At 40.6% G+C, this 18121-nt stretch overlaps 1 protein-coding gene across 1 annotated transcript; it reads right to left on the bottom strand.

Moving 5' to 3' along the window:
• Positions 1–344: 344 nt before the first annotated feature.
• emc8 (ER membrane protein complex subunit 8) lies at positions 345–17880 on the bottom strand. Its single transcript, XM_048547028.1, has 5 exons — positions 17325–17880; positions 8671–8747; positions 6892–6961; positions 6410–6504; positions 345–1576 (listed from the first exon to the last, which is right to left on the bottom strand). The coding sequence occupies exons 1-5, from the start codon at positions 17526–17528 to the stop codon at positions 1417–1419; spliced, it is 606 nt and encodes a 201-aa protein (XP_048402985.1). The 5' UTR covers positions 17529–17880; the 3' UTR covers positions 345–1416.
• Positions 17881–18121: the final 241 nt, after the last annotated feature.

Raw genomic sequence — 18121 nt, 5'->3', positions numbered from 1 at the left:
CGTTTAGCTTATTACTTAGTGATATAGTATTAACCATCGGAGATGGGGAATGAAGATAGAAAACTATATTTTGAAAGCTTTGCCCTGTGGTCAAAATGGCCAGAATAAATTCAAGCTACCAAAATAATTACAGGTTAATACCAATGTTATCCCGAATAAACTCAAAAAAATGGTAAATCAATACCCTACCTTGGAATTTGTTCAACATAAAAAAAATTATGCTCAAGTCAGTTACTCATATGACAAATAAAATACAGACACTGCAAAACGCATTATGCTGGCTGGTAAATAATAAAACACATGATAAAACATGAAACTAGCTTCTCATTGAATATAAACTATAGTGCTTTTGAAACTAAACTTGCATGGTATTTTATTGTAAAATGGTTTCATTCATGGAGCTTTAAATAAAAATGTTAACATTTTTACAATACATAAGGATAGGACTGTTATTCATACAGATGTCTCATGGTTATGAAGCCAGTGACTTGCTATGTTGAGTGCAATCTCAAGAATTCAATGTTCAAGCTTCAGTGCTGTTATAGCTAGGATTTCAGTTACAAATTAACAAGATGTAACTAAATTTCTGCAAATGTGAAAACTTTTGAGATTGTGAAATACATTGTATAAATCAATGTTGGAACTTTCCAATTGTTTTACACCCAGTGAAGTGTTTTAAGTAGTTATTGTATTAAGTTCAAATCACTGTCAATTTTACAGTTAATTTTCTTGCAACATACACCATTGCACCTTTGTGTAAAATGCAGTTGCATCCATGACTGTTATTCAATCTTGAGTACGTGTGTCTAGGTAAGAAAGTTTATGTTTCATATGTGCTTAAGATGCATGGCAAAAATAATTCCATTATTTTAGTGAGGTAAAATTAGTGGATGTCTTTTCCTGTTACCTTCCCACCCAATTATTTGCAAATTAACTGGCGTCTAATCTTAAATTGGGGCTGAACCATATTAGCAACTACAGTAATGAAATTAACCAAACATGCTGCAGGATATTCAGTCAAGAAGTTTAAACTTTCATTTAATCAAATATTCTAAAAGTATTTCATTTTAAACAGACAAAAATGTCGAGGGTGCAAGTGTTAAAAAATTACACATAATTCACTTGTCTCTTTTTGAAATACCCAAAGTTTGATTTATGACTGAAACTATTTAACTAAAAAATGTGATTTCATCAAACTTATTGTCCTGTTGTGAATACCAAGAGATCCATGGCTCAATTATCAGAAGGCATAAATCTTATCTCTTAGCACAGTAAGCTGGTGTGCTTATTGTTTCCGTTCTTTAGTATCAGCACTCATCAGGTTTCACATTCATTAAGGGTCACTCTTTGCAGTCAGAAGCGGCTGCAGGTTCCCAGCTATCAAAAAAATGCCCAGAACATTCTTAGAAAGCTGTCTCAGCAGAGGTGAAGAACAGCTTTGTTAATTTCTGGATTTGTCCAGTCATTCCTGAGATCATCCATGTGGTTATCAAAATCCACTAAGGAGTCATAGGATTTACCATCCAGGAGACAGTTTGTGATTCGTTGTACCTCTGACCAATCTTCACAAAAATCACTGCAAAAAGAAAAATAAAATGAAATACACAAAACATGACAAGTTGTAAGTGCAGGTGGTACAAACAATGGGTGATAGGGAATACCTATTTACAATCCTGTTATCCCTAAAGAAGGTATTTCCCTCTTCATAGTCAAAATTCAAATTAAAACGTCCAAGTAATTACCAATTTTTTCCCCTCCTTCAAAACATGGAAGAAAATTCCTTTTATTGAAAGAAAAAAAATTCCCAAAATAAAGACCTCAAACACCAGTTAAAAATTCCATAGAATTTTTAAATTGTTGGAGATTGATAGTGGTTTACAACATTTGACAGAGACAGGTTTTCAGGATCCAACAGTTGTTAGATGCAAATAAACCAAATTCAACAAAAATGTTGCCTTCTGCTTTTTTCATGCACTGAAAGTTACTTTCAGCCTTTAAGTAAAAAAATGTTTACCTTCAACTACTTTCCATTTTAAAAAAAGAGACAGACAAACAAATGCTAAACAGCTTCTCCACTCATTCTCATCTTAGACATTCTATTTTTGAAATTAGAAACATCCACCACATGTAGGTCAGTGCTTAATACTTTACTTGTTTACTTCAAGCAGTATATCCTGCTTATGTTATTTTTTTTTAAAAAAGTGTTCACTACAGAAACCAGATCACAAGTTTATTTCTGCAAATGATTGAAATGAACATGGATATCTCCAAATACTCTTGCAATTGTTTTTATGAAACCGAAGGTGTAATTTTGCATGTGGCGAATTAAGATTAGGACACAGCTAGAAACTTACATAATACTATGTTTGAACAAATGCATCTTTCGCTGTTATTGAGCACAGACGATAAAGGCTTTTCTTTCAAAAAAACCGAAAAGCAACCTTGACAAAAATAAGTCAGGAGGAGAGTAAATTCAGGGGCACTCAAGGTAAATCTCTTCGGTCCAGAAACCCATTATTTGGGAAGATCTGTTCCTTGGAAACTGAGTGCACCCACAGCATTGTTTTAGTACAGTACTTCAGTCATTGAAATATGGAAGATATTTTATTTGGATCAGTAAAAATGTTCTTTCATCAAAAAGTAAATAGTGGATGCCAGACATCTGATATAAAATGGATGGAAACAGTTAGTCATCAGATTAGACAATATTTGTCAAGATGTAGTTAACAATTCAGGCATGTGATCCTTTTAGACGCTGGAAAAGTAGAAATGTAACACTTTAAAAGGTGTGGGTGTAAAGAGGATTAAAAAAGGTAGGTCAGTGATAGGTGGAAGACAGGAGACAGTTCCCTACACCTAAAGGGAATGAAGATCATGAAGAAAAAAACAAACTGTGCTTATTACTATTGTGTTGCTGGCTGAAAGCAGGGAAAAATAATCAAAAGGAACAGGAAACAAATAGGGCGAAGATTAAAGGTCTGAAATTCTGAAAGCCACATTCTGGCCTCAGTGCTGATCCCAGCCTCTAGGTGAATCCAGAGCAGACTCCAGGGTTTGAAGGACTTATTCTGAACTTTATTTCTTTGTCTAATGTATTCCTATGATTTTGTACTTTTGTAGCTAAAAGTGCTGCAAGAGGTCAGTAATGGTAGGCGTTTTACTTATTTATCTAATTTTGTCCTAAAAATTTGTACTTAAGAATCTTTACCTGGGTACATTTGTACCTAAGATGCTGCTGCTAGTGACGGCTTGTAAACTTTTCACTGTGTTCACATGAGTAGGAAGGATTAGGGAAAACCCAAAGGCATTTTACTCATACGTGAGGAATAAGAGAATGATCAGGGAGAAGGTAGGGCCGATCAAGGATAGCATAGGGAACTTGTGCACAGAGTCCGAGCAGATAGGGGAAGCCCTAAATGAGTTTTTTGCTTTAGTTTTCACTAAGGAAAGGGACCTTGTTGTGAATGAGAACTTTGAGGAGCAGGAAAACAGGCTTGAACAGATCAAGATTGAGGAAGTTGATGTGCTGGAAATTTTGGCAAACATTAGGATTGATAAGTACCCAGGGCCAGACCAGGTTTATCCTAGGTTGCTCCGGGAAGCGAGAAATGAGGTTGCTAAGCCGCTGGCGAAGATCTTTGCTTCCTCACTCTCCATGGGAGTCGTACCGGAAGATTGGAGGGAGGCAAATGTTGTTCCTCTTTTCGAGAAAGGGAATAGGGAAATCCCTGGAAATTACAGACCAGTCAGTCTTATGTCTGTGGTCAGCAAAGTTTTGGAAAGAATTCTGAGGGATAGGATTTATGACTATTTGGAAAAGCATAGCGTGATTAAAGGGAGTCAGCATGGCTTTGTGAGGGGCAGGTCATGCCTTACAAATCTTATTGAGTTCTTTGAGGATGTCACAAGACAGGTTGACAAGGGTTGAGCAGTGGATGTGGTGTACATGGACTTCAGCAAGGCATTTGATAAGGTTCCCCACGACAGGCTCATTCATAAAGTCAGGAGGTATGGGATACAGGGTGATTTGGCTGTCTAGATTCAGAATTGGTTGGCTGACAGGAGGCAGAGAGTGGTTGTAGATGGTTAGTATTCTGCCTGGAAGTCAGTGCTGAGTGGTGTCCCGCAAGGCTGTGTTCTTGGGCCTCTGCTCTTTGTAGTTTTTATAAATGATTTGAATGAGGAAGTTGAGGGGTGGGTTAGTATGTTTGCTGAGGACACAAAGGTTGGAGGTTCCGTTGATCGTATCGAGGGCTATTGCAGGCTTCAGCGAGACATTGACAGAATGCAGAGCTGGGCTGAGAAATGGCAGATGGAGTTCAACCTGGATAAATGCGAAGTGATGCATTTTGGAAGGTTGAACTTAAAGGCTGAATATAGGATTAAAGGCAGGATTCTCAGCAGTGTGGAGGAACAGCGGGATCTTGGTGTTCAGGTGCATAGCTCCCTCAAAGTTGCCACCCAGGTGGATAAGGTTGTTAAGAAAGCATATGGTGTTTTGGCTTTCATGAACAGGGGGATTGAGTTTAAGAGCCACAAGATTATGGTGCAGCTCTACAAAACCCTGGTGAGACCACACTTGGAATATTTGTCCAGTTCTGGTCGCCCTATTATAGGAAAGGTGTGGAGGCTTTGGAGAGGATGTAAAGGAGGTTTACCAGGATATTGCCTGGACTGCAGGGCTTGTCTTACGAGGAGAGGTTGACTGAGCTTGGACTTTTCTCTCTGGAGAGAAGGAGGAAGAGAGGTGACCTGATCGAGCTGTACAAGGTAATGAGAGGCATGGATAGAGTCGATAGCCAGAGACTTTTCCCAGGGCAGGATTGACTGCCACGAGCGGTCATAGTTTTAAGATGTTAGGAGGAAGGTATAGAGGAGATGTCAGAGGAAGGTTCTTCACCCAGAGAGTTGTGAGCGCATGGAATAGTTTGCCAGTGGTAGTCGTGGAAGTGGGGTCAGTAGTGACATTTAAGTGACTGCTGGACATGCACATGGACAGCAGGGAATTGAGGGGGAATGTAGGTTGTTATTTTATTTTTGGATTAGGATTATTCCACGGCACATCATGGGCCGAAGGGCCTGTACTATGCTGTACTTTTCTATGTTCTATGAGTACGTGTGACAGTAAACCCCATTCTAATTCTAAGGGAACAACAGAAAATCAAAATACCCAAAAACTCAGGTTTGCAGAACAAATGGTAGCATTCTGCAGAGCAGAATGGCTTGTTTGTGTCTTTTGTTTGTTTTGGTTCCAGCCAGCAGCACACCTGCTCCAGGCACACCTTTGTTTCTTTTCATATCCCATCACCTTTAGCCTGGAAGGCTTGCTTGTGTGTCATGGAATCTCTCCCATCTTTCATCCTTGTGCTACCCATCCCGTGCTCAACATGTGTATCTTTGTCCAACTCTAAAAGGTCAAAGACCTGAAAAGTTGTTTCTTTTTCCATAGATGCTGCAAACTCAGAGCATTTTCCAGACTTTTGATATTATTTTAAGCTTTCTTCCCCCCGATTTGTGTTACGTAACATTTAATCATTTAATGGTTCAAGTAAATATTTAGACATGCAGTGCTATCCAGCTCACCCACGTGAGATTAGGGCATTCTATAATCCAGAAAATTCAAAGAGAAATTACTTGATCCCTAGAATTCTGAACAGGAGCAAATGCACCTACAATTTTTTTTTCTAGAGGCAGGCACTGACTTATTCAAGTTAGCAGCAAACATTACAGTTAGCAAATGCTCGATCACAGTTTTATAAATTATTTGATTATCAATTTCCTCTGTGTTACTTTAAATCAGACCATTTCCCTGATTTCTACAAGTGGCTATTCTGCAGAGTGCACAAGGATAAATTGTACATGTGCTTATTCTGTGTAAACTATTCATATCTATATTAGAAGTGATCCATTAGCTTTCACTTAAGGAATAGAAAGAGAGTTGCATTCACAATCTCAAACATCTCAACTCATTTCACAGCCATGAGGTATATTTTAAGCGCAGTGACAATGTAGGAAAAAATGGTAGCTGATTTGCACATAAGGATCCCACAAATAGCAATGGTAAAATCACGTACTAAATTCTCTTTAAGTCATGTTAGTGAAGATATAAATGGGGTCAGGACACAGGCTGAACTCTGAATTCCCCAGTTCTCTAAAGAACACCAGGTATACACCAGTTTGAGGGCCTGTATACCCTTCAGTATAAAATGTTATTGGACATTGCAATGCTTCAGATTTTCTACTCAAGTCTGTACAAAAGGACTTAAAACATTATGATTCAAAGAGTGCTCTCTCTAAGCCACTGCTGACTGTAAACCAAGCACAAAAAGAACCTACCATGTGTAACAATAAATTGTCCGAAACAAGTTCCATGCTCTAGTCTGCTTTACTGGCAGGAAAAAAAACTCACATGTTTGGGTCTTTGCATCGCCATTTATTTTCATGGTGCTCATACACTATAATCGATTGTTCTTCACACTCCATACTAAATTTGTGATTGTCCACCTATTTAAAAAAGGACAAGACGTCAACATGACAAACAACCCTGTAGAATCACATCTGAAATGGATGAAACCTTAGTTCTCACCCCTCTAATAGCAGCTCACTGTCTACTGAAAGCGCTTAGACTTGTTTACTGCAAGCACTTGCAGTAATTTAATACCCTGCCCCAATGCCCATGAAGATCTACCAGAGTGGAAACGAAATCCAGAAGTTGTGTTTCAAATATGATCAAGTTCAAAAGCAGAACTTCAATCTAAAGTTCAATACTTTTCATAGAGCAGTATCCCATAACTGAAATTTAAATAACTGTCTTGAAAGTAAACATACTGAAATAACAAATCCTGTGTAACGTATGCAGGAAGACATACTTGAGTTCACACAATACTGTACCATGATAAGAGCAGCATCGCTGAAGTTTTCTGCAATCCGAGAGGCAACCTTTTCAGCAACCTGGTTTGGACTGCAAACAGAAACAAAAAAGGAGATTACAACAAAACCCATCAGCCTGACAAATACTGCAGATTTTTTGAAACTAGGGTCAGTAACGTACAAGCATCATTGTTGGGGGCAGAAACACTGGACACTCATTATTGAATACTCATGTCAAATTATTCCAAAATTCAGTCTTGTAGCCATGCGATTATTTTCATTTCATAAATTGATTTAACCAAGAGTAAACTGCCAAGGGTGAAGCCAGATCTCCAGTTGTGGATCTGTACCTATTAGGAACCTATTTCACAACAAGATCCTCAGAGGAGGCAATGGTTTGAAGGACAGTCCCAAAGAGAGAAGATTAATAAAGTGCTAAGCCACTGCTCACACAAATTACATCTTTAAGTTCAGACGTCAACAACAGTATGACTATTTGTCACATCCTCCCAATTTTTTTTATTCCTCCCATGTATATTCTGGGCGAGCTGCCTGTGCAGGAGGTGTACAAGACAAATCTATAAAGAATCAGGCACAATACTGAACCTCATATAGGAGAACAGGGTGAAAGGCTAAAACATTTATATTGATAATGAAGGCACAAGAAGAACACTTGGATTAAACGTTGCTGAGTGCAAATGGAGCAGTGGTTTCATTGTAGGTCGAATCCTTCAGAATTATCCCAATCAAAACATTGGATACAAAACATGCAATGTATGGTGTCATGCTGGGGTCTACTCAAGTATTTCTCACATTCCATTAAGACTCATTTCTCAGGCAGTAATATTTTAGCATGTAAACCATTTTAAAAAATGTTTTAAAAGCTCATAACAGAAATACAATTTCTGATAAACAATTGAATTGGTTCAGTGATTGTTAAATAATAGTCACAGGAGCCAACTCCAGCACACGTCTGGTCCTGGTCCACATCTAGCCCTTTAGAACATTAAAAAGCTGGGCTCAGTTTACCGACACAAAAACCCTGAATACTTAGATCATACAATAAGCATGTGTTCCTCTGGTTTGGCATTAATTACACTATTCTCCATAACAAACCTTTTGTGTAACTAAATGTTGGGCAGCTGCCTGTCAGAACAAGCAAAGGCTGTACATGTAACTTCAGAAACATTAGCAAAATTTGAGCGATCTTTAATCCACCCCAAATCCCTACCATGTAGAGCACTGCCCGTTAAAAATGCCAAAAGACACCTATTACTTTGTAACCTCTCCACTTCACTGCTTTCTGCAAATTGTTAGCATCCAGCCCAGGAATCATTCCTGCTTTATCAGTCAATGTAGAGTAACGATAGGTATTTCAAGTATTACAAAGTATGAACTGTGGCAAAGTTACACAACCCTTCAAGCACCTGCAACTCAAAACAAAAATGAAGGAACAAACAGTGACTCAAGTAGTGCATTCATGGACCTTTGGGTGCTAAGCCCATGGGATGTAGTTTTTGTTGAAACTACTGAGCTTCTGAATAATCTTCCCCAACTCTTGAGTACATAGTCTAGGAACAAACAGGAAACCAAACTGAGCATGTTGTTTTTGTACATCTCAGGTACATTAATTGCTGAATCTTATTCACAGGAACCGATCACCCATCCTCCATAATCAAGGAGGGTAATAAGCAGGGAAACGAGAAGATCTGAGAACATTTTAGTTAAAACCTAAGCTTAAAACTTTGAAAATTTGTTGGTACAATATAGCTCATTTCACATCCATCAAAACATTTATACCTGGTGTCCATCATACGCTCATTTGCCTGATAATATCCTGCTATTACGTAGTTATTTTCTTTGCACCAAGAGTCAACCTGAAAGTAAAATGAATAAAAGGAATTTAGAAAACAACTCTCTGCACAGTACTGGCAGTTGTGAGAAAATAAATTGTGGTACCTTGTATCATACAGTACACTTCACAATTCATTGACACCCCCACTTACCCGAGGAAATCCTATGAAACCTCAAGGCTTTTAAATAGAGACCAGAATGAGTCAGTAAGAGAAAGCACGCTTTCATGACCAGACAAGCAGAAAATACTGCTGTTTTGGAATACTTGAGGATAGAAGTGGTGCAGTGGAGACGGAATGCAGAAGAGAAATGGAAGAAACAAATGGGTTATCCCAACAATCTCAAATACAACAGAGGGATTGCTGATAAGAGACTGAAAGGCAGTGACAGTTGCACAGGATCAAATGTTACTTTGGTTGTTGCAAACTTAGTGCTACGACCAGTGCAGAAATTAGGACCGAATGCAAAATGTTACAGGAATGCTAGTTCTGCTTTTGAGGCAATAGTGAATGCTTGCTTGGACTCTGGAAAATGAAGGTCAGGGCTTGAGCAACACTCGAGAAGGTGCATAGAAGTGATTATGACAGATCAGCCACAATGTAACTGAATGCCTGAAAAAGACTAAAATAGAGGTAGAGTGGGAAAATGTACAACATTCAATGGTGTTGGGGGACAGGACAGCTGCCTTCTGAGGCAGAAGTGTTTTATTACACAACAACAAAAAACCTGGGCAGTCAATGATGGATTGTGATCGTTTTGACAGAATTGAGTGGAAAGATCAAAGGGGCAACTGTGTACAGTAAGAAAAGGGTCAAACAGGAAGTGGAGTGAGGAAGATAATAAAGTGTGAAGCTGGATGAACACAGCAGGCCAAGCAGCATCTCAGGAGCACAAAAGCTGACGTTTCGGCCTAGACCCATCAGAGTGGGGTGAGGAAGGTTCTGTTCTGGCAAGAATGAAAAAATGATTCAGCACGAGCTATTTACCGCTGTGGCTGAGAGTAAACAGTAGGAAGATGTAAATAAAACTATGTACCTGAACAGTTTAGGATCCTCCCAAAGGACAGGAGGATTGGGTGTTACATTTGAACGTGAATTAGCTGGAGTAGCAGGAACATTAGCATTGACGCTTAAACATGGCAAGAAGTCTCAACAGGATTTTCAAGTATCTAGCTAGGTTTGTATGAGCCACACAAGAAAAACTAACAGAGGGTACACATGACAGAGCACATTGCAAAAGACCATGATTATGGGGCTGTCTGAACAGGTGGAGTTATCAGGGAGATTAAACAGGTGTAACAAAAACATGTTATTGTCACCTCAAAGTTCTGAGGGAATGACATCTCTCTACAAAGTGGAATAAGCCAGTCAATGGAATATGCTCTTCCATTACATTACAGTTCTTAAAACCCAAATCATCTTCCAGTTTCCGTGTAATTAATAGAAAGTGTGATTAGAAGACCCTTTGAGTCTCAGCATCTGCAGCTTATGGAAATTCTCATCCAAAAAAAAACTTGCCTAACTTTGTTATTTACAGAAGAAAACATTGTGTCAACAACCCTCCTCAGCAATATTTTCCCTAAATCAGATCTTCCCCTGCCACCCTCCCAACCTAAGTAAACCTGTTCTCACTTTAGTCATTTCCCCTCAGGAGCATTGCTTAACAGCAGTTCATACCAACTGGCTCTTGAAATCAGAGTCTATTCATTTGAAAATCTTGAACCACCTCCCAACCTCTGCTTCATCGAGAAATCCAACGCAGTGAATACATTTTGTCTCAGTTTCCGTATGCATTAATTCTTCATGGCATCTTGCTTACCTCAGCCATGTCATTCTTAAAGAGCAAGTACCAAAACTGTACAGAATCCAAAAGCTTTGGCATTGTTCAATTGAGGATGGTATTTTCGGACTATGTTCTGTCTTTTCCAATTTAACATCAAGCCAATAAGTCTCAATACTAAAGAGAAGAATAATTTCCCTGCTTATCTTATGTTTCTTTGGCTGTTCTGTATTTCCAAAATACAAAAGTGTAATTATCTGTATTAAGATTGCATCTGGGGAATTTCTGCCCACATCACTATTCGATGTAAATTCATCATAGCTGGTTAAGCCCAGCTCACTGTGGGGTTGCATCTTATACATCCTTCCATTCAGAATAATTCCAAGTTGCATGTACCAACAGACATGAATGACAGGCAACAGCAGGAGAGAGATTCCAAATCTGTCACACCACAGCTCCTGGCTACATGTAAAAAAAGTGCAAATTGCCATATCAATTTCCCTCTAGAGTGGTCTGTGAAAGCACCGCAACACAGACCCAATGCCTCCCCGCATTGGCCCCAACTTAGCCAGCTAATCTACTGTGTGGCCACCAATATCAATTCAATTTATTTTCTGGACTAGATTACCCATGATGTAGTTTATCACAACATCATGTTAAAATGCACAAGTCAGGACCATGACAGAATATTCTTAACTATCTGATGATCAAAGCTTCAATAAACTTGAGAACATCCTGGACAAAGCAGCTTATTTGATTGGGAGCCCACGCACCAACTCTAACATTCACTCCCTTCACCAAAGCAGCAGACTGTGTACCATTTACAAGGTGAGTTGCAATAACTCAAAAAGGTCCTTCCAACAGAATTTCCCAAAACCAAGGCCTCAAGCAATAGAAGGCAGATGTACAGGAGCAGCTTCACCTGCAAGTTCTCTTCTAAGCCACACACCATCCAGACTTGGAAGTATGCCACTGTTCCAGGGTCAAAATTCTGGAACTCTCTACCCAACAGCACTGAAGGTGTCGCTCACCAGTAGTTCCAGAAAGCAGCTCACCAGGACAATTAAAGATGTACAGGAGATGCTGACTGAGTGACACACTCATCTGAAAAGATGATTTTATTAAAGCCAATGGATTTTAAGAGAAGTACTCATAATATCCTGCATTTGCAGTAAGACACGATACAAATGAAAGCTTTATCAGCCCTGCTTAAATGGGGTAGTGGATTTTCAGAGCAACACGGTGGCTCAGTGGTTAGCAAGGCTGCCTCACAGCTGCAGGGACACAGGTTTGATTCCAGGTGCCCAAGGCTGGAATCGTTGTGGAGACTGTACATTCTCCCCATGCCTGCAAAGGTTTCTTCTGGGTGCTCTGGTTTCCTCCCACAGCCCAAAGAAGTGCAGGTTGTGGGGACTGGTTTTGCCAAATTACCCATAGTATCTAGGTAGAGAAGGGAGTGGGTCTCGGCAGGATGCTCTTCAGAGGGTCAGTGTGGACTTGATAGGCCAAATGGCCTGCATCCACACAGTAGGGATTCTACGATTAAGATTAATTAGCACTGCTAACAATAGTTTAGCTCATTTTACAACATGCATTTGTAACACCTCACAAAAATTTTCAAAGCACTTTTCAAAATCAAAAAAAAGGAGCATTAATATTAACCATAGGGCAGTTTTGACAAAAATCAAAGCAAGACTGATAAAGGAAACTAAATGTTTGAAAAAAATCTACAATGGATTGGAGAACAAAGAATTAAGTGAGAATTCCATAAAATATGAAAACTCAGGCAAAAGCATTAGAAGTCCGCCTTCAAACATCAGGAAGAGGATGACAGTGGGATTCCCAGGTGGGAACAGCTGAAAAAAGATGTCCATTGGGGAACAGTATACAGGTAAGGGTGGTGTCAAGCAATGATGTTATTTAAAGAGGTAAAGAGTGATTACAAATAGTGTTGAGCATCATGTGGGGCTTAATGTGGCAAGAATGGAGATCTAGACAACTGGTAACAAGACGAGTACCCAGTATTAGGTGTTACTACACATGGCAACTGATGCAATATGTAGGGTGGCAAGAAAGGGGAAGAAAACAGATGGGAATATGAAATACATGGATATAAGTGAATTTGTAGCTGAAGGTGACATAAGGTCTAAAGCTCATCTGTGAACCATGTTTGACTGTTTGATAAGCGCCAGATAAAATCTGGATGTTGTGGTCAGCAGTGACTGAAGATCACTTGTTCTTTTCATGCACCCTCTGATTGCGAGTTTTATTAACTGCACCTTGCAGAAGTCAGAAATTGGGAACAGTACATTGCCCTCTACAGGAAGTCTGGGGAACAGGTCAAGAAATCATATTGCAACCAATTCAACTTGAAGTTTTGAGACAACAAGGTGTAGAGCTGGATGAACACAGCAGGCCAAGCAGCGGAGGAGCAGGAATGCTGACGTTTTGGGTCTGGACCCTTCTTCAGAAATCTTGCTGAGGTTACACAGTGGAAAGAAAGATGGGATTAAGAACACTCAAGGAAAATGTCCAATAATTGAAAGGTAGAGGAATAAGGCTCCATATTTTCCACTGTTAGCCATGGCGTGGAGGTACTAGTGTTAGACTGGTATGGACAAAGTAAGAAGTCACATGACACCAGGTCATAATCCAACAGATTTATTTGAAATTGCAAGCTTTCAGAATGCAGCTACTTCTTCAGGTGCAGTGAGACAGAACAGCACACAGGGAGAGAGTCTGTGGGCAGAGAGATGAAAAGATCGAGTTTTGAGAAGATTTGTAGCTCAGGTTGACGTTCTGGATGAGAGTTTGCTCGCTGAGCTGGAAGGTTCGTTTTGAGACGTTTCGTCACCATTCTAGGTAACATCATCAGCGAGCCTCCGCTGAAGCGCTGGTGCTATGTCCCGCTTTCTATTTATCTGTTTAGGTTTCCTTGGGTTGGTGATGTCATTTTCTGTTCCTTTTCTCAGAGGATGATAGGCTCCACCCTCTATCTATCATCCTCTGAGAAAAGGAACAGAAAATGACATCACCAACCCAAGGAAACCTAAACAGATAAATAGAAAGCGGGACATAACACCAGCGCTTCAGCGGAGGCTCACTGATGATGTTACCTAGAATGGTGACGAAACGTCTCAAAACGAACCTTCCAGCTCAGCGAGCAAACTCACTTCCAGATGAAAAGAAGATCATACAACTAGCGTGAGTGGTAAGTCAGATAATGAGTCACTGCAGGTGACCAAGTGTGTTAGACAACGAGTAAAGTGTCATGCGCTGACTAACCAACAAAGGGATGATCTGATTAAGCAAGGCAAAGAGGTAATTGCAAAAAAACTAAAAATAAGGTGGTGCTGGAGTAACACGATAGATACAGGAGTTGCATGCCAAGGGTCTAACCAGAGAAATAAGCAATACAAAACTGTACAAACTAATTAAGGTTGAGAGATCAGAATTTATCAAGGTGATGCTGTCCAAACAACAGTAAGAATGATTTTGCAGATACAGAATAGTGTGCTAGGGTAACATGCAGCGCAACAGACATTCAAAAATCACAATTCAGCCATCTTCATGGGTACAGAGCTTGGCTATCAGTTTCTGCTCAGCATTCTGCATTGTTGTGTATCTCAAAGTCTGCCTTGGAGGATGCTTAACCAAAGACTGGAGGCTGAATGTCCTTGAGTGCACTGTTCTGTAACTGTAAAATCTTCCTTACTGCCCTGTTTTGACAGCATCACCATGATAAATTCTGATCTGTCTACCTTAATTAGTTTGCACAGTTTTAAATTACTTATTACACTTGTTAGACCCTCTGCATTCAGCTCTATATCTTATTGATATTCCAACCATTTAGTTTGCCTCCAGCACAACTTTATTTTTAACTTTTCGTAATAATCTCTGCCTCACTTAATCGGATGACAGGTCATCCCTTTGCTGGTTATTCAGCTGTCAACAGGTCACCCATGGTCTAACACTCTTGGTCACCTGCAGAGAGTTATTATCTGACACTCACTCACACCAGTTGTATGATCTTTTGACCACTGCCTACAAAAACTTGGTCTGTGCGCTCTTCTCTCTTACAGCACCTGAAGAAGTTGTGCTCCGAAAGCTTGTGATTTCAAATAAAACAGTTGGATTTTAACCTGGTGTCGTGTGACTTCTGATATCTTCAATATTAGTGAAGTTGCTCAGCAGCAGAGGAGAACTATCATCCTGTTAAAAATTCACTACCTTTAAAAGGTGCCAAGTTGTCACAAGACTTGAAGTGTTGCATTTTGGTAAGGCAAATCAGGGCAGGACTTGTACGCTTAATGGTAGGGTCCTGAAGTGTGTTGCCAAACAAAGAACTTGCAATGCAAGTTCACAGTTCCTTCATGGAGGAGTCACAGGTACACAAGGGGGTGAAGATGGCGTTTGGTACACTTGCCTTTATTGATATTGACTACAGAGCTGGGATGACTGTACAGGACATTGGTTAGGTCTCTTTTCGAGTACTGTATTCAATTCTAGCCTCCTTGCTAGAGGAAAGATATTGCAGGACTTGAAAGGGTGCACAAAATATTTACAAGAATTTTGCTGGGATTGGAGCTATAGGGAGAGGCTAGATAGGCTAGGGCTATTTTCCCCAAAGCATCAGAGGCTGAGAACTGACTTTATTGAGGTTTATAAAATCATGAGGGGCAAGGATAGGGCAAATAGCCATGGTCTTTTTCTTCAGGACAGGGGAGTCCAAAACTAGGGGCGTAGCTTTAAGGTGAGAGAGGAAAGAATAAAAAAGGGACCTAAGGGGCAATCTTTTCATGCAGGTGGTGTGTGTATGGAATGAGCTGCCAGGGGACATGGAGGCAGCTGGTACAATTACAACATTTAAAACGCATTTGATGAATACATGAATAGGAAGGGTTTAGAAGAATATGGGTCAAACAATACCAGATTAATTTAAGATATCTTGTCAGCATGGATGAGTTGGACTGAAGGGTCTGTTTCAGTGCTGTGCAACTCTGACTCTAAGGTATCAGTGCAGCAAGGATTAATTAGGAGTGGCCCAAGTTTGAGCTCAAAATCCAGACTTCTACATTTAGTTGAGAACATCTGAAGATTTGAATTTACTGCTCAGATGACTCCTTAAATCATGAACTTTGACAGCTATCCCTCTTTCCTTCGCCAGAAATCAGAGTCAATGGCTTCGGTCATTCCGTTGGCCACGTGAAGGAGGTCGAGATACATTCAAGACTTAACCGTTAAGTGATTATTTTCAAATAGAATTGGGATGTAATTAGAACTTGTCGTCAGCAGAAAATAGAAGCGATGTCATATTTGCTGGTTACACTGCCAAGTAGTAACATGCAGATAAGGCAGAGAAAAGTTATTTATGAACGTACAAATCATGATCAGGGATAGGCCATTCAGCTCAATCATTCAATAAGATCATTGCTAATCTGACTTGTAACCTCAAATCTGAAGTCCCATCTATCCAGGATAGCTGTTCCTGCCCTTGCCTAACAAGAATCGATCCACCACGGACTTTAAAATTTTAAAGTACTCTGCTTCCACCAGACCATTTGAGTTCTAAAGACACGCAATCCTCAAAAATAACATCCCATTTCTGTTTTAAATGGGTGACTCCTAGTTTAGATTCTCCTGCAAGCAGTTATGTCTTCTTCACATCTAGGACAACCAGTGAAGATAGTAGTTTTTCAGATCCTCAGGGAGCCTGTGTGGCTACAGTAATAAAGAAAAACACAAATTTCTGGGGAAACCCAGCAGATTTGGTACATCTGTAAAGAGTCAGTTCTGTGGAAAGGTCACTGGACCGAAAACATTAATTCTGTTTTTTCCTCCAAGGATGCTGCCAGACCTGCTGAGCTTTTCCAGCAATTTTGTTTTTGTTCCTGATTTACAGCATCCGCAGTTCTTTTGGTTTTTATTCCGTAAAGAGTTTGAGCCCATCTGAAGGTTACGAACTCAAAATGTTCTCATTACAGCTGGTACCATACCTGCTGAGTTCCCCCATCAATTTCGGTTTTTGTATATTTCAGATTTTCAAAATCCGCAGTTTTTAAAAAAAAATTGTGACAGTAACGTACTTTTGCGTGCACATTGCAAAGTAGGGCAAGGACAGGAGAAATGCCAACATTTCTCTCTATGGGTCATGTGCATTTGTTGGGAGAATTTACAGGTTGACAACCTGTTTGGCTGCTTTAAAAGAGAAAAAAACTGCGACCAAAGTCCATTGCAGGACTTGGACTTAGAGTTTCTGGCTGAGAGGCAGGGACAGGACACACTGTCCCAAGACCTCCAGGTATTGTTGTCAAGAATATGACAGAACTCAAAAACACACCCACTAAGCAGAAACTATCCATCTAGAAACTGTGTATAATTACAAATGCTTGCATTTAGATAAGACCCAATTACATCGCCACCAACACTCAAACACATCACGTACAACAAATCAAAGACAGTCGAGCAAGAAACAAGCTGGAAACATGTACACATGAAATCCTAGCAGTGACACTGGCGTTTAGAAGATTCTGGATTATTGACAGGTTTTTGGAAAATGCTGAAGGGAGGCAAAGATCGCTTAACATTTTGAATGGAGAGGAGAGTAAGAGGAAAAAAAAGTAGCATTTCTGAGTGCCAAAAGAAAGTTTCACCTTCCTCTCGCCCTCTGTCAAAAAAGAAGTACTTCAGATTCGTAGAATAACCTCCCTTTGGGGCAAAAAGAGCCAGAAAAGGGTCGCTAAGGCATCAAGATACTGCCAGACCTGCTGAGGAATTTCCAGCACCTTCCCTCTGAACACGCCAGTCTCCCCGTCTCTTACCAGAGTCAAGGCCACCTCCAGCATGGGTGCGAGAGCCAGGGTGCCATGGAAGAGGGGGACGCAGTCCACGAAGAGGACGGGCTGGCCGTCCTTCCTCTTGTGTTTCTCGGCCACCAGGATGCCGTTGACGGCGCAGTGCGGGTACTTGGCGGCGTGTAGCAGCATCTTGCAGTAGGCCTGGGTGGTGAGCCTGAACAAAGTCATGGCCGCGGGCGAGGGCACTTGAGGGTGGGGAAGGGGTAGGAAGAGGATGGGGAAGGGGAGGATGTAGGTGTGGGTGTGAGGGAGTGATTCGGATTGGGGCCGCCGCCGCCGCCGCCGCCCTGCCTCCTTCCTTCAGGCTGGGCCTCAGGATGGTCCTCGAGCAGCCGATCTCCTTCTTGCCCCGTTAACCCGCAATCATTGCCCACTGTCTTCTTCTCTGGCCCCGGCGCGGCCTCTCACATTCCCCAGGTCTCGGAACCCTGAATCCCGGTCACAGGCTCTAAGGTCCGCTCTCACAAGGCCCCAACAGCCACTCACCGGCACCGCCGTAAACTGTAAAAAGGTCGCAAAGTCTACGTTCGAGGTTTTGACAGTTTAAAGGCGGGGATACGGCGATCTACCAATGCTATTGAGGGTCCATTTTATTAACCAATAGAAATATGTGACCCGTATCCTTATTTACCAATAGGATTAGAGATCTATGTTTATGGACCAATAGGATTGAGGAGACTATTTTTATGGCACAATAGGAACAAAGGTTTTTTTTAGGTTGTTAGTGTTGGCCGTGTATATTTATAGACCAATAGAGTTGC

This window comes from Stegostoma tigrinum, chromosome 16, assembly GCF_030684315.1.
Source record: "Stegostoma tigrinum isolate sSteTig4 chromosome 16, sSteTig4.hap1, whole genome shotgun sequence".
NCBI classification, from domain to species: domain Eukaryota; kingdom Metazoa; phylum Chordata; class Chondrichthyes; order Orectolobiformes; family Stegostomatidae; genus Stegostoma; species Stegostoma tigrinum.
Note: the sequence above shows the minus strand (reverse complement) of the source record. Positions and strands in the feature narration are given on the sequence as shown.

Coding starts and splice junctions, on each gene's coding strand:
- emc8 (XM_048547028.1), bottom strand. CDS start 17,528: ATGACTTTGTTCAGGCTCACCACCCAGGCCTACTGCAAGATGCTGCTA. Junction 8,748..17,324: donor TGGAGGTGGCCTTGACTCTG/GTAAGAGACGGG, acceptor TTTTACTTTCAG/GTTGACTCTTGGTGCAAAGA. Junction 6,505..6,891: donor GCGATGCTGCTCTTATCATG/GTACAGTATTGT, acceptor TTTTTTAAATAG/GTGGACAATCACAAATTTAG.